Raw genomic sequence first — 18,943 nt, forward strand, 5'->3', positions numbered from 1 at the left:
CTCCCTAAATTCAGCTTGTAGGACCTCGTCCCGTTTTTTACCTATATCGTTGGTGCCTATGTGCACCACGACAGCTGGCTCTTCACCCGGAGAGAGAGCCGGGACAGTGCTGGGAGAGGTGAGAGCACAAAAGGTGTGGCAGGAGTACCTTTAGTCACGGAGTGCTGATTGGAACAGAGTACATCTGAGTTTAGGTGAGTGACTGAGTGCTGATTGGAACAGAGTGCATCTGAGTTTAGGTGAGTGACTGAGTGCTGATTGGAACAGAGTGCATCTGAGTTTAGGTGAGTGACTGAGTTTGGGTGAGTGGCGAGAGAGGGCTGTGTTTTTGTTGGTGTTCGGGTTTATCCTTGAGGTTCTATAAAAAAAATGTTTTTTAATTATTATTTAAATTCATTAACTAGTTGAATATGGCTGGACAGGTGATGTGCTGTTGCTGTATGATGATGGAACTGGTGGATCCCATTGAGACCGTCAGTGACCACATCTGCAGCAAGTGTTGGCTGCTCGAGGAACTTCGGCTCAGAATTGATGAGCTGGAGACCGAGCTGCACACACTGCGGCACATCGATTTCGGCGTGAGAACAGCTGGTGAGTCAGATCTTGGTAGAAAGTTAGAGGAATGGCAGGGAAGGGAGTGCAATGTTCCTCCTGCAGGATGTTTGAGGTGAGGGATGCCGTTAGTGCCCCTGCTGATTTTACCTGCAGGTAGTGCTGCCATCTCCAGCTCCTCCAAGACCGAGTTAGGGAACTGGAGCTGGAGTTGGAAGAACTTCGGATCATTCGGGAGGCAGAAGGGGTCATAGATAGCAGCTTCAGGGAATTAGTTACACCAAAGATTGGAGATAGGTGGGTAACTGTAAGAGGGACTGGGAAAAAGCAGTCAGTGCAGGGATCCCCTGCGGTCGTTCCCCTGAGAAACAAGTATACCGCTTGGGATACTTGTGGGGGGGACGACTTACCAGGGGTAAGCCATGGGGTACGGGCCTCTGGCACGGAGTCTGTCCCTGTTGCTCAGAAGGGAAGGGGGGAGAGGAGCAGAGCATTAGTAATTGGGGACTCTATAGTCAGGGGCACAGATAGGAGATTTTGTGGGAGCGTGAGAGACTCATGTTTGGTATGTTGCCTCCCAGGTGCAAGGGTATGTGATGTCTCGGATCGTGTTTTCCGGGTCCTTAGGGGGGAGGGGGAGCAGCCCCATGTCGTGGTCCACATTGGCACTAACGACATAGGTAGGAAAGGGGACAAGGATGTCAGGCAGGCTTTCAGGGAGCTAGGATGGAAGCTCAGAACTAGAACAAACAGAGTTGTTATCTCTGGGTTGTTGCCCGTGCCACGTGATAGTGAGATGAGGAATAGGGAGAGAGAGCATTTAAACACGTGGCTACAGGGATGGTGCAGGCGGGAGGGTTTCTGGATAACTGGGGCTCTTTCTGGGGAAGGTGGGACCTCTACAGACAGGATGGTCTACATCTGAACCTGAGGGGCACAAATATCCTGGGGGGGAGATTTGTTAGTGCTCTTTGGGGGGGTTTAAATTAATGCAGCAGGGGCATGGGAACCTGGATTGTAGTTTTAGGGTAAGGGAGAATGAGAGTATAGAGGTCAGGAGCACAGATTTGACGTCGCAGGAGGGGGCCAGTGTTCAGGTAGGTGGTTTGAAGTGTGTCTACTTCAATGCCAGGAGTATACGAAACAAGGTAGGGGAACTGGCAGCATGGGTTGGTACCTGGGACTTCGATGTTGTGGCCATTTCGGAGACATGGATAGAGCAGGGACAGGAATGGATGTTGCAGGTTCCGGGGTTTAGATGTTTTAGTAAGCTCAGAGAAGGAGGCAAAAGAGGGGGAGGTGTGGCGCTGCTAGTCAAGAGCAGTATTACGGTGGCGGAGAGGATGCTAGATGGGGACTCTTCTTCCGAGGTAGTATGGGCTGAAGTTAGAAACAGGAAAGGAGAGGTCACCCTGTTGGGAGTTTTTTATAGGCCTCCTAATAGTTCTAGGGATGTAGAGGAAAGGATGGTGAAGATGATTCTGGATATGAGCGAAAGTAACAGGGTAGTTATTATGGGAGACTTTAACTTTCCAAATATTGACTGGAAAAGATATAGTTCGAGTACAATAGATGGGTCGTTTTTTGTACAGTGTGTGCAGGAGGGTTTCCTGAAACAATATGTTGACAGGCCAACAAGAGGCGAGGCCACATTGGATTTGGTTTTGGGTAATGAACCAGGCCAGGTGTTGGATTTGGAGGTAGGAGAGCACTTTGGGGACAGTGGCCACAATTCGGTGACGTTTACGTTAATGATGGAAAGGGATAAGTATACACCGCAGGGCAAGAGTTATAGCTGGGGGAAGGGCAATTATGATGCCATTAGACGTGACTTGGGGGGGATAAGGTGGAGAAGTAGGCTGCAAGTGTTGGGCACACTGGATAAGTGGGGCTTGTTCAAGGATCAGCTACTGCGTGTTCTTGATAAGTATGTACCGGTCAGACAGGGAGGAAGGCGTCGAGCGAGGGAACCATGGTTTACCAAGGAAGTGGAATCTCTTGTTAAGAGGAAGAAGGAGGCCTATGTGAAGATGAAGTGTGAAGTTTCGGTTGGGGCGATGGATAGTTACAAGGTAGCGAGGAAGGATCTAAAGAGAGAGCTAAGACGAGCAAGGAGGGGACATGAGAAGTATTTGGCAGGAAGGATCAAGGAAAACCCAAAAGCTTTCTATAGGTATGTCAGGAATAAGCGAATGACTAGGGAAAGAGTAGGACCAGTCAAGGACAGGGATGGGAAATTGTGTGTGGAGTCTGAAGAGATAGGCGAGATACTAAATGAATATTTTTCGTCAGTTTTCACTCAGGAAAAAGATAATGTTGTGGAGGAGAATGCTGAGCCCCAGGCTAATAGAATAGATGGCATTGAGGTACGTAGGGAAGAGGTGTTGGCAATTCTGGACAGGCTGAAAATAGATAAGTCCCCGGGACCTGATGGGATTTATCCTAGGATTCTCTGGGAGGCCAGGGAAGAGATTGCTGGACCTTTGGCTTTGATTTTTATGTCATCATTGGCTACAGGAATAGTGCCAGAGGACTGGAGGACAGCAAATGTGGTCCCTTTGTTCAAAAAGGGGAGCAGAGACAACCCCGGCAACTATAGACCGGTGAGCCTCACATCTGTAGTGGGTAAAGTCTTGGAGGGGATTATAAGAGACAAGAATTATAATCATCTAGATAGGAATAATATGATCAGGGATAGTCAGCATGGCTTTGTGAAGGGTAGGTCATGCCTCACAAACCTTATTGAGTTCTTTGAGAAGGTGACTGAACAGGTAGACGAGGGTAGAGCAGTTGATGTGGTGTATATGGATTTCAGCAAAGCGTTTGATAAGGTTCCCCACGGTAGGCTATTGCAAAAAATACGGAGGCTGGGGATTGAGGGTGATTTAGAGATGTGGATCAGAAATTGGCTAGCTGAAAGAAGACAGAGGGTGGTGGTTGATGGGAAATGTTCAGAATGGAGTACAGTCACAAGTGGAGTACCACAAGGATCTGTTCTGGGGCCGTTGCTGTTTGTCATTTTTATCAATGACCTAGAGGAAGGCGCAGAAGGGTGGGTGAGTAAATTTGCAGCCGATACTAAAGTCGGTGGTGTTGTCGATAGTGTGGAAGGATGTAGCAGGTTACAGAGGGATATAGATAAGCTGCAGAGCTGGGCTGAGAGGTGGCAAATGGAGTTTAATGTAGAGAAGTGTGAGGTGATTCACTTTGGAAGGAATAACAGGAATGCGGAATATTTGGCTAATGGTAAAGTTCTTGAAAGTGTGGATGAGCAGAGGGATCTAGGTGTCCATGTACATAGATCCCTGAAAGTTGCCACCCAGGTTGATAGGGTTGTGAAGAAGGCCTATGGAGTGTTGGCCTTTATTGGTAGAGGGATTGAGTTCCGGAGTCGGGAGGTCATGTTGCAGCTGTACAGAACTCTGGTACGGCCGCATTTGGAGTATTGCGTACAGTTCTGGTCACCGCATTATAGGAAGGACGTGGAGGCTTTGGAGCGGGTGCAGAGGAGATTTACCAGGATGTTGCCTGGTATGGAGGGAAAATCTTATGAGGAAAGGCTGATGGACTTGAGGTTGTTTTCGTTGGCGAGAAGAAGGTTAAGAGGAGACTTAATAGAGGCGTACAAAATGATCGGGGGTTGGATAGGGTGGACAGTGAGAGCCTTCTCCCGCGGATGGATATGGCTGGCACGAGGGGACATAACTTTAAACTGAGGGGTAATAGATATAAGACAGAGGTCAGAGGTAGGTTCTTTACGCAAAGAGTAGTGAGGCCGTGGAATGCCCTACCTGCTACAGTAGTGAACTCGCCAACATTGAGGGCATTTAAAAGTTTATTGGATAAACATATGGATGATAATGGCATAGTGTAGGTTAGATGGCTTTTGTTTCGGTGCAACATCGTGGGCCGAAGGGCCTGTACTGCGCTGTATTGTTCTATGTTCTATGTTCTATCAGGGAGGGGGAAAATTACCTGGACGCTTTGTTTCAGGAGGCAGTCACACCCGGTAGAATAAGTACTGTTAATTCGGACAGTGGTCAGGGACAGAGTGGTGTGACTGCAAGGGAGGCAGGTAGGGGGATCCTGAGTTTAGGAGTTGAGGAGCCTCAGCCCTTGACATTGTCCAACAGATATGAGGTACTTGCTCCCTGTGTGCATGAGGAAGAGGGCTGTAGGGAGGATGCGTTGACTGACCACTGCACCATGGTACAGGAAGCCATTCAAGAGGGGGGGAGCAAAAAGACAAGTGGTAGTTGTAGGGGATTCTATAATTAGGGGGATTGATGACATCCTTTGTAAGCCAGATCGAGAGTCCCGCATGATATGTTGCCTGCCCGGTGCCAGGGTGAGGGACATCTCTGATCGGCTTGAAAGGATTTTGGAGAGGGAGGGGGAGGATCCAGTTGTTTTGGTCCACGTTGGGACTATCAACATAGGTAAGACTAGGAAAGTGGACCTGTTTGGGGATTATCAAACACTAGGGACTAAATTAAAGAGCAGGTCCTCCAGGGTTATAATCTCTGGATTACCAACCGAGCCACGTGCCAATTGGCATAGGGTTGAGAAAATTAGGGAAGTTAACACGTGGCTAAAGGAGTGGTGTGGGAAAGAGGGATTCCATTTCATGGGGCATTGGCATCAGTACTGGGGCAGGAGGGACCTGTACCGTTGGGACGGTCTTCAACTGAACCATTCTGGGACCAGTGTTCTAGCGAATAGGATAAATAGGTTGGTCACAAGGACTTTAAACTAGCAAGTTGGGGGGAAGGGAAGTGTAAAGCTACGGACAGTATAATGGTTAATGGAGATCAAAGCAGCAGGTTACGTGACAGGTTATTATGTAGAGATATGGGTTCAAAGACAAGGAAAATTAGGAGAAAGGGTAAGAGGAAAAATAAATTGCGAAAAGTTACTGATCAAGGTGTTAGGATTCATAACAAAGACATAAAAAACAGCACAAGTGGACTTTACCTGAATGCTCGTAGTATACAAAATAAGGTAAATGAGTTGATGGCGCAAATCATCGTGAATGACTATGATTTAGTGGCCATTATTGAAACATGGTTAAAAGATGGTCACGACTGGGAGTTAAATATCCAAGGATATCAGACTATACGAAAGGATAGAATGGACGGTAAGGGCGGTGGTGTAGCTTTGTTGTTTAAGGATGGCATCCAGGAAATAGTAAGGGATGATATTGGTGCTATGGAGGACAAGGTTGAATCAATTTGGGTGGAAATCAGGAATGGTAAGGCGAAAAGGTCACTGATAGGAGTAGTCTATAGGCTACCAAATAGTAACAGGATGGTAGGGCAGGCAATAAGCAAAGAAATAACGGATGCATGTAGAAATGGTACAGCGGTTATCATGGGAGATTTTAATCTGCATATCGATTGGTTTAACCAGGTTGGTAAAGGCAGCCTTGAGGAGGAGTTTATAGAATGTGCCCGGGATAATTTCCTGGAACAGTATGTAATGGAACCTACAAGAGAACAAGCGTTCCTAGATCTGGTACTGTGTAATGAGGCAGGATTGATTAATGATCTCATAGTTCGGGATCCTCTTGGAAGGAGCAACCACAATATGGTGGAATTTAAAACACAGTTGGAGGATGACAAGGTAAAATCAAACACTAGTGTTTTGTGCTTAAACAAAGGCGATTACAATGGGATGAGAGAAGAACTAGCTAAGGTAGACGGGGAGCAAAGACTTCATGGTGAAGCAGTTGAGGAACAGTGGAGAACCTTCCGAGCGATCTTTCACAGTGTTCAGGAAAGGTTCATACCGACAAAAAAGAAAGACGGTAGAAAGGGGAAAAATCGACCGTGGATATCTAAGGAGGTGAGGGAGAGTATCAAATTGAAGAAAAAAACATACAAAGTGGCAAAAATTAGTGGGAGACTAGAGGACTGGGAAGTCTTTAGGGGACAACAGAAAGCTACTAAAAAAGCCATAAAGAGTAAGGTAGACTATGAAAGTAAACTGGCTCAGAACATAAAAGCAGATAGTAAAAGCTTCTACAAATATATAAGACAAAAAAGAATGGCTAAGGTAAATATTGGTCCTTTGGAAGATGAGAAGGGAGATTTAATAATAGGAGACGGGGAAATGGCTGAGGCGCTGAACAAGTTTTTTGGGTCAGTCTTCACAGTGGAGGACACAAATAACATGCCAGTGACTGATGGAAATAAAGATATGATAGGTGAGGACCTTGAGATGATTGTAATCACTAAGGAGGCAGTATTGGGCAAACTAATGGGGCTAAAGGTAGACAAGTCTCCTGGCCCTGATGGGATGCATCCCAGAGTGTTAAAAGAGATGGCTAGGGAAATTGTAAACGCACTAGTGATAATTTATCAAAATTCACTGGACTCTGGGGTGGTCCCAGAGGACTTGAAAGTAGCAAACTGTTTAAAAAAGGAGGTCGGCAGAAAGTGGGTAATTATAGGCTGGTAAGCTTAACTTCGGTTGTAGGAAAAATGCTGGAATCTTTCATTAAGGAGGAAATAGCGGGGCACCTGGAGGGAAATTGTCCCATTGGGCAGACGCAGCATGGGTTCACAAAGGGTAGGTCGTGACTGACTAATTTGGTAGAATTTTTTGAGGGCGTTACCAGTGCAGTAGATAACGGGGAGCCAATAGATGTGGTATATCTGGATTTCCAGAAAGCTTTTGACAAGGTGCCACACAAAAGGTTGCTGCATAAACTAAAGATGCATGGCATTGAGGGTAGAGTGGTAGCATGGGTAGAGGTTTGGTTAACTAACAGATAGCAGAGAGTGGGGATAAATGGGTGTTTCTCTGGTTGGCAACCTGTAACTAGTGGGGTCCCTCAAGGATCAGTGTTGGGCCCGCAGTTGTTCACAATTTACATAGACGATTTGGAGTTGGGGACCAAGTGCAATGTGTCAAAGTTTGCAGACGACACTAAGATGAGTGGTAAAGCAAAAAGTGCAGAGGATACCAGAAGTCTGCAGAAGGATTTGGATAGGTTAGGTGAATGGGCTAGGGTCTGGCAGATGGAATTCAATGTTGCCACGTGTGAGGCTATCCATTTTGGGAGGAATAACAGCAGAATGGATTATTATTTAAACGGTAAGATGTTAAAACATGCTGCTGTGCAGAGGGACCTGGGTGTGCTGGTGCACGAGTCGCAAAATGTTGGTGTGCAGGTGCAACAGGTGATTAAGAAGGCTAACTGAGTCTTGTCTTTCATTGCTAGAGGGATGGAGTTCAAGACTAGGGAGGTTATGCTGCAATTGTATAGGGTGTTGGTGAGGCCGCATCTGGAGTATTGTGTTCAGTTTTGGTCTCCTTACCTGAGAAAGGACTTATTGGCACTGGAGGGAGTGCAGAGGAGATTCACTAGGTTGATCCCAGAGTTGAGAGGATTAGATTATGACGAGAGGTTGAGTAGACTGGGACTGTACTCACTGGAATTTAAAAGGATGCGGGGGGATCTTATTGAGACATATAAAATTATGAAGGGAATAGATAGGATAGATGCGGGCAGGTTGTTTCCACAGGTCGGGGAAAGCAGAACTAGGGGGCATAGCCTCAAAATAAGGGGAAGTAGATTTAGGACGGAGTGTAGGAGGAACCTCTTCACCCAAAGGGTTGTGAATCTCTGGAATTCCTTGCCCAGTGAAGCAGTTGAGGCTCCTTCTTTAAACGTTTTTAAGAAAAAGATAGATACCTTTCTAAAGAATAAAGGGATTCAGGGATATGGTGTACGGGCCGGAGAGTGGAGCTGAGTCCACAAAGATCAGCCATGATCTCATTAAATGGCGGAGCAGGCTTGAGGGGCCAGATGGCCTACTCCTGTTCCTAGTTCTTATGTTCTTATGTTTGGTTTGGTGAAGCCTTCCATGTGGACACAAGTTGCACAAGTTACTTGCATTGGGTTGAATTCCCAAGCACTTTCTAATGCCATCTTCATGATAAAAGAAATCTTGTACGCTCTTTCAAATATAAGATTGTGTGTGTTCGGTAACTTTGATTGGATTCTTTCAACAACCAATTCACATGCAAATATGTCTTGTAATGCACAGTCTAAGAATGTGCCAAAGTTGCAAAGTAATGATATATTCTTCAGTGCCACATATGAAAATAGGGGAGCCATTGGGGAGAATATTAAAGTAGTGGAGAAATACAATCACCTTTTGTACTTTTTACTGAGGCATGCAAAGATTGTTTTTATACTTGAGTGTGGCTCTGATTTACTTCAATTGTGCCCATAATGGCTTGTCTATACAGAAGCAATTTTCTGAAAAGTTTGATGAAATCAATATTCTGGATATGTGTCTCAGATAAATACAAGCACATTTTGCACATTTCTTCAAGTTTTTACTGGAGATTTAATTTCTCCTTCAGACAAAAATAGGTGTGTTTTGTTGAAGGGATAGCCAAACCAAATAGTGATAAATTCCACATTCTCAGCTGACATCTTTCATTTTCAACACATTTATCTTTAAAGAGGCTACTCATATTTAGATTTAACAAATAAACTAAAGCTGTGTTTCTGAAACCACTACAGTACTTAGCATTGCATCTGTTGTCAATCATGGAAGATAACTGCAGCTGGAAAAAAGCTCTTCACTCAATTATTTCGGGATAAAATTGGGAATTTTAATACCAGATTGAGAAAGTTAGCATCTTTAGTTCTTCGTGGGTGGTACGGTAGCACAGTGGTTAGCACTGTTGCTTCATAACTCCAGGGTCCCAGATTCAATTCCCGGCTTGGGTCACTGTCTGTGCGGAGTCTGCACGTTCTCCCCATGTCTGCTTAGGTTTCCTCCGGGTGCTCTGATTTTCCTCCCATAGTTCAAAGATATGCGGTTTAGGTGGATTGGCCATGCTAAATTGCCCTTAAGTGTCAAAAAAAAGGTTAGCTGGGATTACTGGTTACGGGGATAGGGTGGAGGCATGGACTTAAGTGGGGTGCTCTTGCCAAGGGACTCGATGGGCCGAATGGCCTCCTTCTGCACAGTAAATTCTATGATTCTATGTACTCATCAATTGTTTCACTGTTTATCTGGTTTCTCATTCCAAATTTGTACCTTTCTGCTGCCTCTAGTGGTTGAGGGTTGAAATGTTCCTCGCTTGGTGGCCATTGTTTTGAATGGCACATTGGGAGCAGGAAGGTTTGTTAGTTGTGAGTGAATCACCATGAGAAAAATGCTTCCTTGTATTCAAAAATTATGCCTTATTCGGAGTGCGCACTTCTTCACTTTCACCTTTGAGTTTTGAAATATTATTAGTTATTATTATTATTCTTTCAATATATGAACTCGAGCTCTCTCATATGCTCCTAGCTTTCTGGTGTACCCTGTGGTACAGGCATGTTTTCACATCTTGAATGTAACCGTGACGCAATAAACTTTTGCTGTGGGTCTCCATAACATTGATACAGGATAACATTTTCCAAACATTCACGCCGCTGACGACCCTCCCACCACGGGTTCCCCAGTGGCAGAGGGTGCAAACAACGGGAAACCCGTTGATAGTGACAGGAAAATGGTGAGCTGCCTCCACCACTGCAAAACACGCAAAATCAATTCAGTTGGTAGGTGAATTAGATGGACACTCAGACCCTGCAGCAGTTCATTCGATTGGGTGGAGCCTCACAATGTCAGGAATAATGAGGCTCAACACAATACCGTTGGAATTTCCACCATCTGAGCAGATAGGTCACTGGGACCAAGTGATCTTGTTCATCAATCGTAACCCCCCTGCATTTCCTGCTGATATCATCAGCAAAATCTATTACATATTGGGAGGCATTTACAAAGAAAGACAAACATCAAGATAATAATGATGTTATTAACTGTGCATGCTCAGAACATACATGCATGAATGTATGTATAACTCTTAATTATGAGCACTTTGAAATATTTCTGCTGAATGTATAATTTCAAATATTTCTTTCAATAAATTCTTTGAATTCTTTCACTTATTGTTCAGAGATGTTTTAAAATTCAAGTTAATGCAAAGATACACTTGAATCCTTGTGAACCACCAAATTGACAGATAAACATTGCCACTGGATAGCACTGGATTAAAAAGCACAATGGCGGGTGTTTTTCTCAAAATATGCTCAGCTCAGATTACCAAATATAACTTTGTGAGAAATGCCAATAGCTATTACTCTGGGATGCAATAAATAATAACAGCTGATATAAGCTTTCTGAAGTGCTGTGCTAGTTACACCGGATTTAAAGAAATTCTTCTTGACAGCCTGCGGAAAGAAGTCTTTTAAAATGTCTTGAATACATATCAATGAAAAAATGTTTTTGGTAATCTACATACTTGTGGAACACCGTATGCAATCAGATCTATATTTAAATGTTAAGCAAAAAGTCAAGTCAATGATTGTGAACCAACTCAACAATTTAAAAAATGCAAGTTCTCAACAGCAAATAAGAAAAAAAGCTCAGTCGCTATCCCACAATCTTATATCGGTAGCAAAGAAACAATGTGTTCTGCAGTGACTCTATTATAGCTTTATTATAACATCTAGGTTTTGTAAATATGACTTAAAATGTTATCCAAAGAAAAACAATTATACGTACCTGCTCAAGTTTGGATGTGCCATTCACTGTTAGGTTGTCGGAGTGACTGTCTTGTGAATTTTGTTTGCACAAGCTCCCAGAGGTGTCTCTAAACATTGTATCTTTTTCCAACAGGCTATCTTGTTTTGCAATGGGAAGGGCGAGGGGGTTCCTGAGGGGTTAAGATATATAAATAAATTAGACCACTTTCAAAGAACAAAGAAAAATTACAGCACAGGAAGAGGCCCTTCGGCCCTCCAAGCCTGCGCCGATCCAGATCCTCTACCTAAAACTGTCGCCTATTTTCTCAGGAACTGTATCCCTCTGCTCCCTGCCCATTCATGTATCAGTCTAGATACATCTTAAATGATGCTATCGTGCCTGCCTCTACCACCTCTGCCGGCAATGCGTTCCAGGCATATCTCCCTTAAGCTTTTCCCCTCTCACCTTGAACAGGTGACCCCGAGTAATTGAGTCCCCCACTCTGGGAAAAGGCTTCTTGCTATCCACCCTATCTTTACCTCTCATGATTTTGTAGACCTCAATGAGGTCCCCCCTCAACCTCCGTCTTTCTAATGAAAATAATCCTAATCTACTCACCCTCTCTTCATAGCTAGCACCCTCCATACCAGGCAACATCCTGGTGAACCTCCTCTGCACCTTCTCCAAAGCATCCACATCCTTTTGGGAATGTGGCGACCAGAACTGTACGCAGTATTTTAAATGTGGCCAAACCAAAGTCTTATACAACTATAACTTGACCTGCCAACTCTTGAACTCAATACCCCTTCTGATGAAGGAAAGCATGCAGTATGCCTTCTTGACCACTCTATCGACCTGCGCAGCCACCTTCAGGGTACAATGGACCTGAACGCCCAGATCTCTCTGTACATCAATTTTCCCCACTGCTTTTTTATTTACCGTATAGTTCGCTCTTGAATTGGATCTTCCAAAATGCATCACCTCGCATTTGCCCGGATTGAACTCCATCTGCCATTTCTCCGCCCAACTCTCCAATCTATCTATATTCTGCTGTATTCTCTGACAGTCTCCTTCACTATCTGCTACTCCACCAATTTTAGTATCATCTGCAAACTTGCTAATCAGACCACTTATGCCTTCCTCCAGATGATTTATGTATATCACAAACAGCAGTGGTCCCAGAACGGATCCCTGTGGAACACCACTGGTCACAGTTCTCCATTTTGAGAAACTCCCTTTCACTACTACTCTCTGTCTCCTGTTGCCCAGCCAGTTCTTTATCCATCTAGCTAGTACACCCTGGACCCCATGAGACTTCACTTTCTCCATCAGCCTACCATGGGGAACCTTATCAAATGCCTTACTGAAGTCCATGTATATGACATCTACAACCCTTCCCTCATCAATCAACTTTGTCACTTCCTCAAAGAATTCTATTAAGTTGGTAAGACATGACCTTCCCGGCACAAAACCATGTTGCCTATCACTGATAAGTCCATTTTCTTCCAAATGGGAATAGATCCTATCCCTCAGTATCTTCTCCAGCAGCTTCCCTACCACTGACTTCAGGCTCACCGGTCTATAATTACCTGGATTATCCCTGCTACCCTTCTTAAACAAGGGGACAACATTAGCAATTCTCCAGTCCTCCGGTACCTCACCCGTGTTCAAGGATGCTGCAAAGATATCTGATAAGGCCCCAGCTATTTCCACTCTCACTTCCCTCAGTAATTTGGGATAGATCCCATCCGGACGTGGGGACTTGTCCACCTTAATGCCTTTTAGAATACCCAACACATCCTCCCTCCTTATGCCGACTTGACCTTGAGTAATCAAACATCTATCCCTAACCTCAACACCTGTCATGTCCCTCTCCTCGGTAAATACCGATGCAAAGTACTCGTTAAGAATCTCACCCATTTTCTCTGACTCCACGCATGTCTTTTCTCCTTTGTCCTTGAGTGGGCCAATGCTTTCTCTAGTTACCCTCTTGCTCCTTATATCTGAATAAAAGGCTTTGGGATTTTCCTTAACCCTGTTTGAGAAAGATATTTCATGACCCCTTTTAGCCCTCTTGATTCCTCGTTTCAGTTTGGTCCTACATTCCCGATATTCTTCCAAAGCTTCGTCTGTCTTCAGACGCCAAAACCTTATGTATGCTTCCTCTTAGCTAGTCTCAGAATGTCACTTTTCATCCATGGTTCACTAATCTTGCCATTTCTATCCCTCATTTTCACAGGGACATGTCTGTCCTGCACACTAATCAACCTCTCTTTAAAGGCCTCCCACATATCAAATGTGGATTTATCTTCAAACAGCTGCTCCCAATCCACATGCCCCAGCTCCTGCCGAATTTTGGTATAGTTGGCCTTCCCCCAATTTAGCACTCTTCCTTTAGGACCACTCTCGTCTTTGTCCATGAGTATTCTAAAACTTACGGAATTGTGATCACTATTCCCAAAGTAATCCCCGAGTGAAACTTCAACCACCTTTCCGGGCTCATTCCCCAACATCAGGTCCAGTATGGCCCCTTCCCGAGTTGGACTATTTACATACTGCTCTAGAAAACCCTCCTGGATGCTCCTTACAAATTCTGCTCCATCTAGACCTCTGACACGAAGTGTATCCCAGTCAATGTTGGGAAAATTAAAATCTCCGATCACCACCACCCTGTTGCTCCTGCATCTTTCCATAATCTGTTTATATATTTGAACCTCTATCTCACGCTCACTGTTGGGAGGTCTGTAATACAGCCCCAACATTGTTACCGCACCCGTCCTATTTCTGAGCTCTGCCCATATCGCCTCACTGCTCGAGTCCTCCATAGTGCCCTCCTTCAGTTAAGCTGTGGTATCCTCTCTGACCAGTGATGCAACTCCTCCACCCCTTTTACCTCCCTCGCTATCCCGCCTGAAGCATCGATATCTTGGGATATTTAGTTGCCAATCATGCCCTTCCCTCAACCAAGTCTCAGTAATAGCAATAACACCATACTCCCAGGTACTAATCCAAGCCCTAAGTTCATCTGCCTTACCTACTACACTTCTTGCATTATTTGGCAGGAAGGATCAAGGAAAACCCAAAAGCTTTCTATAGGTATGTCAGGAATAAGCGAATGACTAGGGAAAGAGTAGGACCAGTCAAGGACAGGGATGGGAAATTGTGTGTGGAGTCTGAAGAGATAGGCGAGATACTAAATGAATATTTTTCGTCAGTATTCACTCAGGAAAAAGATAATGTTGTGGAGGAGAATGCTGAGACCCAGGCTAATAGAATAGATGGCATTGAGGTACATAGGGAAGAGGTGTTGGCAATTCTGGACAGGCTTAAAATAGATAAGTCCCCGGGACCTGATGGGATTTATCCTAGGATTCTCTGGGAGGCCAGGGAAGAGATTGCTGGACCTTTGGCTTTGATTTTTATGTCATCATTGGCTACAGGAATAGTGCCAGAGGACTGGAGGACAGCAAATGTGGTCCCTTTGTTCAAAAAGGGGAGCAGAGACAACCCCGGCAACTATAGACCGGTGAGCCTCACGTCTGTAGTGGGTAAAGTCTTGGAGGGGATTATAAGAGACAAGATTTATAATCATCTAGATAGGAATAATATGATCAGGGATAGTCAGCATGGCTTTGTGAAGGGTAGGCATGCCTCACAAACCTTATTGAGTTCTTTGAGAAGGTGACTGAACAGGTAGATGAGGGTAGAGCAGTTGATGTGGTGTATATGGATTTCAGCAAAGCGTTTGATAAGGTTCCCCACGGTAGGCTATTGCAGAAAATACGGAGGCTGGGGATTGAGGGTGATTTAGAGATGTGGATCAGAAATTGGCTAGCTGAAAGAAGACAGAGGGTGGTGGTTGATGGGAAATGTTCAGAATGGAGTACAGTCACAAGTGGAGTACCACAAGGATCTGTTCTGGGGCCGTTGCTGTTTGTCATTTTTATCAATGACCTAGAGGAAGGCGCAGAAGGGTGGGTGAGTAAATTTGCAGACGATACTAAAGTCGGTGGTGTTGTCGATAGTGTGGAAGGATGTAGCAGGTTACAGAGGGATATAGATAAGCTGCAGAGCTGGGCTGAGAGGTGGCAAATGGAGTTTAATGTAGAGAAGTGTGAGGTGATTCACTTTGGAAGGAATAACAGGAATGAGGAATATTTGGCTAATGGTAAAGTTCTTGAAAGTGTGGATGAGCAGAGGGATCTAGGTGTCCATGTACATAGATCCCTGAAAGTTGCCACCCAGGTTGATAGGGTTGTGAAGAAGGCCTATGGAGTGTTGGCCTTTATTGGTAGAGGGATTGAGTTCCGGAGTCGGGAGGTCATGTTGCAGCTGTACAGAACTCTGGTACGGCCGCATTTGGAGTATTGCGTACAGTTCTGGTCACCGCATTATAGGAAGGACGTGGAGGCTTTGGAGCGGGTGCAGAGGAAATTTACCAGGATGTTGCCTGGTATGGAGGGAAAATCTTATGAGGAAAGGCTGATGGACTTGAGATTGTTTTCGTTGGAGAGAAGAAGGTTAAGAGGAGACTTAATAGAGGCATACAAAATGATCAGGGGGTTGGATAGGGTGGACAGTGAGAGCATTCTCCCGCGGATGGAAATGGCTGGCACGAGGGGACATAACTTTAAACTGAGGGGTAATAGATATAGGACAGAGGTCAGAGGTAGGTTCTTTACGCAATGAGTAGTGAGGCCGTGGAATGCCCTACCTGCTACAGTAGTGAACTCGCCAACATTGAGGGCATTTAAAAGTTTATTGGATAAACATATGGATGATAATGGCATAGTGTAGGTTAGATGGCTTTTGTTTCGGTGCAACATCGTGGGCCGAAGGGCCTGTACTGCGCTGTATGTTCTATGTTCTATAAAACAAATGTACCTCAGACCACCAGCCCCTTTGCGTTCATCATCTGCTCCCTGCCTACTCTTCCCCTTAGTCACGCTGACTTCATGATCTAATTCCTTACAGGCTTTAGTTACTACCTCCTTGCTGTCCACTAACCTCCTCATTTGGTTCCCATCCCCCTGCCATATTAGTTTAAACCCTCCCCAACAGCGTTAGCAAAAGCACCCCCAAGGACATTGGTTCCAGTCCGGCCCAGGTGTAGACCGTCCAATTTGTAGTAGTCCCATCTCCACAGAACCATTCCCAATGTCCCAAAAATCTGAACCCCTCCCTCCTGCACCATCTCTCAAGCCACGCATTCATCCTGCCTATTCTTTCATTTCTACTCTGACTACCACGTGGCACTGGTAGCAATCCTGAAATTACTACCTCTGAAGTCTGACTTTTTAAACTTGGCTCCTAACTCCCTAAATTCTGCTTGTAGGACCTCATCCCGTTTTTTACCTTTATCATTGGTGCCTATATGCACCACGACAACTGTTCAACCTCCCCCTTCAGAATGTTCTGCAGCCGATCTGAGACATCCCTGACCCGTGCACCTTGGAGGCAACATACCATTCGAGAGTCTCGTTTTCGATCACAGAACCGCCTATCTACTCCCCTTACGATTGAATCCCCTATGACTATAGCCCTTCCACTCTTTTTCCCACCCTTCTGCATAGCAGAGCCAGCCACGGTGCCATGAACCTGGCTACTGCTGTCTTTTGCCGAAAAAGGTTCGCAGTTAGGGGAAACTTAAATTCAAAATCAAGGCGACTCTTCTGATTTAGGCATTATCAGCAGCACTTAAGACCACACTTTGTATCTCAACAGATAATGGGTTGCAAAGTTTTACGGTCACTTGGATTTTGTATTCTATTTTATGCATGTAAAAGCCAGATGAAAATCAAAATAATACAAAGAGAATATTGATAAATTTCTGACTCATAGATTGCATAGAGCAAAGACATGATAGCAGTGTTAAGAAGCCTAATTTAGGCAACACACTTTGTGGAGGGAGCAGGCTAAACAAAAAAAATATTAATGATTTGTTGCAGAGAGTTGTGTGTAATTATGGGTGCTATTGGCTGATTCCCATACTGTACTCAGCAGGGATATTGATCAAATAACAGACAGCTGTAGAACTAATCCCATCAGTACAAAGACTCTTCATTCAGGTATGATGAATTTATCGACCTCCATATCCTGTTAAAAGAATGAGACATCAATATTGCAGTTTCTCCTTGGCCAATATCCATATTGCATCCTGAATACTAGAGCCAAATGTAATTCATTTCTAAGAATCATAGAATCTCTACAGTGCAGAAGGAGGCAACTTGGCCCATCGGGTCTGTCCTTCTGAAAGGGCACCCTACCGAGGCCCACTGCCCAGTCCTATCCCCGTAGCCCTACCTGACCTACACTTCCCTGGTCATTAAGGGGCAATTTAGCATGGCCAGTTGGATTGTGAGAGGAAACCGGAGCACTCGGAGGAAACCCATGCAGACATAGGGAGAATGTACAAACGCCACACAGTCACTCAAGGTAGGAATTGAACCTGGGTCTCTGCCACTGCAAGGCAGCAGTGTTAACCACTGTAGAGACTATATTGTCTCTTGGGCATATTCCAGAAGTTAAACTACATAAACTTGAACATTTCATATGAATTATTTAAAAGGCGAAGGATAATTCTCAAAATTCAGACTGCCGACTGAAAGATTTTGACAAAGAATCATCCAGAGTCGAAACATTAGCTCCGTTTTCTCTCCACAGATTATGTCAGGCCTGCTGAGATTGTCCAGCATTTTCTGTTTTTGTTATTTAACTGAAAAAGTTGTTTGTGGAAGTCATAAAACATTTGGGCAGCAACTTAGCCTACTGAATTAACATTAGAATGAATGAATTATTGTGCCATTTATCTTTCTAATCTTTGATGTGACACAAAACTGAGAAGTTAATCAGTTTTTTTCCCCATTTATTTCCCCTTCATTTTAGACTTCACTTAAAAACAGCCCAGGCAACTAAATACCATTTAAGTTGCGGATAGGTCCACATGTGGATCTTAAGTTGTACTGTTCATGGACAGAAAAAACTCTCTTCCATGAGTACAATAGAATTAAGTCTGAGTAAGTTTTGTTGGATGGGATGATAGAATAATGTCCTTCTGTTCTGGAAGTTCAAGTGGAGTTTAAAGATTTCATGGTATTCACTGAAGAAATATTCTCATAAATATTGTTTCCTGAACCAGTATTGCCAAAATTAATTATCATATTAATTGATCATACATCTCATTGCTTGATGTCATTTACCTAACATTCCTGCTGCCTGGGATCAGCTCAGGTAGTGTGGCCAGGAGGACTGGCCTCAATTGCCAAAAAAGGTCAAAGGCCTATACCGGGCAGCACGAGTAGACACCGAAGCCCCACTACCTCCAGCCCCCCCACCCCTCCTCCCCACAAGGGATCATCCACCAAACCTTCCTCCACTCCCTCCCCCTTCAACCAACCCCCCCAACCCTCACTTCACATCCCCCTGCCACTCCAACCCGCCCCCCTGTGAACCATGCGTGTGGCTAATGATGCCTCTCAGTGTCTCCTCAGGAAAAGCTCTCCCATAATCATTGGGAGAGAGCCCATACTGGCGGAGGGGTGCCGGACTTAAGTATCTTCACCTCCTTCGAGGAGCGTGCCCTGGCGGTGACTGGGGTGGGCATGGACAGATCAGTCACCCACACGGACGTCGCAGATGTGGGGAACCACCAGGCTCCACCTGAAGGATCTGTCAAACGTGAGTTGTTATTGCCTTACTGACTGACTCATCCCTCCCACTGACCACATGTCCATTCTCCTGTAGGTCCTACAGCTGACGTCGCCAACCCATCCCGGGCGGCTGGCTCTTCTGCCTCCCAGGAGACCACCTCGAAGGAGAGCTCCGAGGATGCAACTATTGTAGTTGCAGCACAGCTG

At 44.9% G+C, this 18,943-nt stretch overlaps 1 protein-coding gene across 1 annotated transcript in view; it reads right to left on the reverse strand.

Moving 5' to 3' along the window:
• Positions 1-18,943, reverse strand: part of myo16 (myosin XVI) — an 875,686-nt gene that overhangs the window by 493,872 nt on the left and 362,871 nt on the right. The window contains exon 10 of the mRNA XM_072476270.1: positions 11,127-11,277. Within this exon, the coding sequence (XP_072332371.1) occupies positions 11,127-11,277 (151 nt within the window). The remainder of the gene's footprint in view (positions 1-11,126; positions 11,278-18,943) is intronic.

Source organism: Scyliorhinus torazame, chromosome 15 (genome assembly GCF_047496885.1).
Source record: "Scyliorhinus torazame isolate Kashiwa2021f chromosome 15, sScyTor2.1, whole genome shotgun sequence".
Taxonomy (NCBI): domain Eukaryota; kingdom Metazoa; phylum Chordata; class Chondrichthyes; order Carcharhiniformes; family Scyliorhinidae; genus Scyliorhinus; species Scyliorhinus torazame.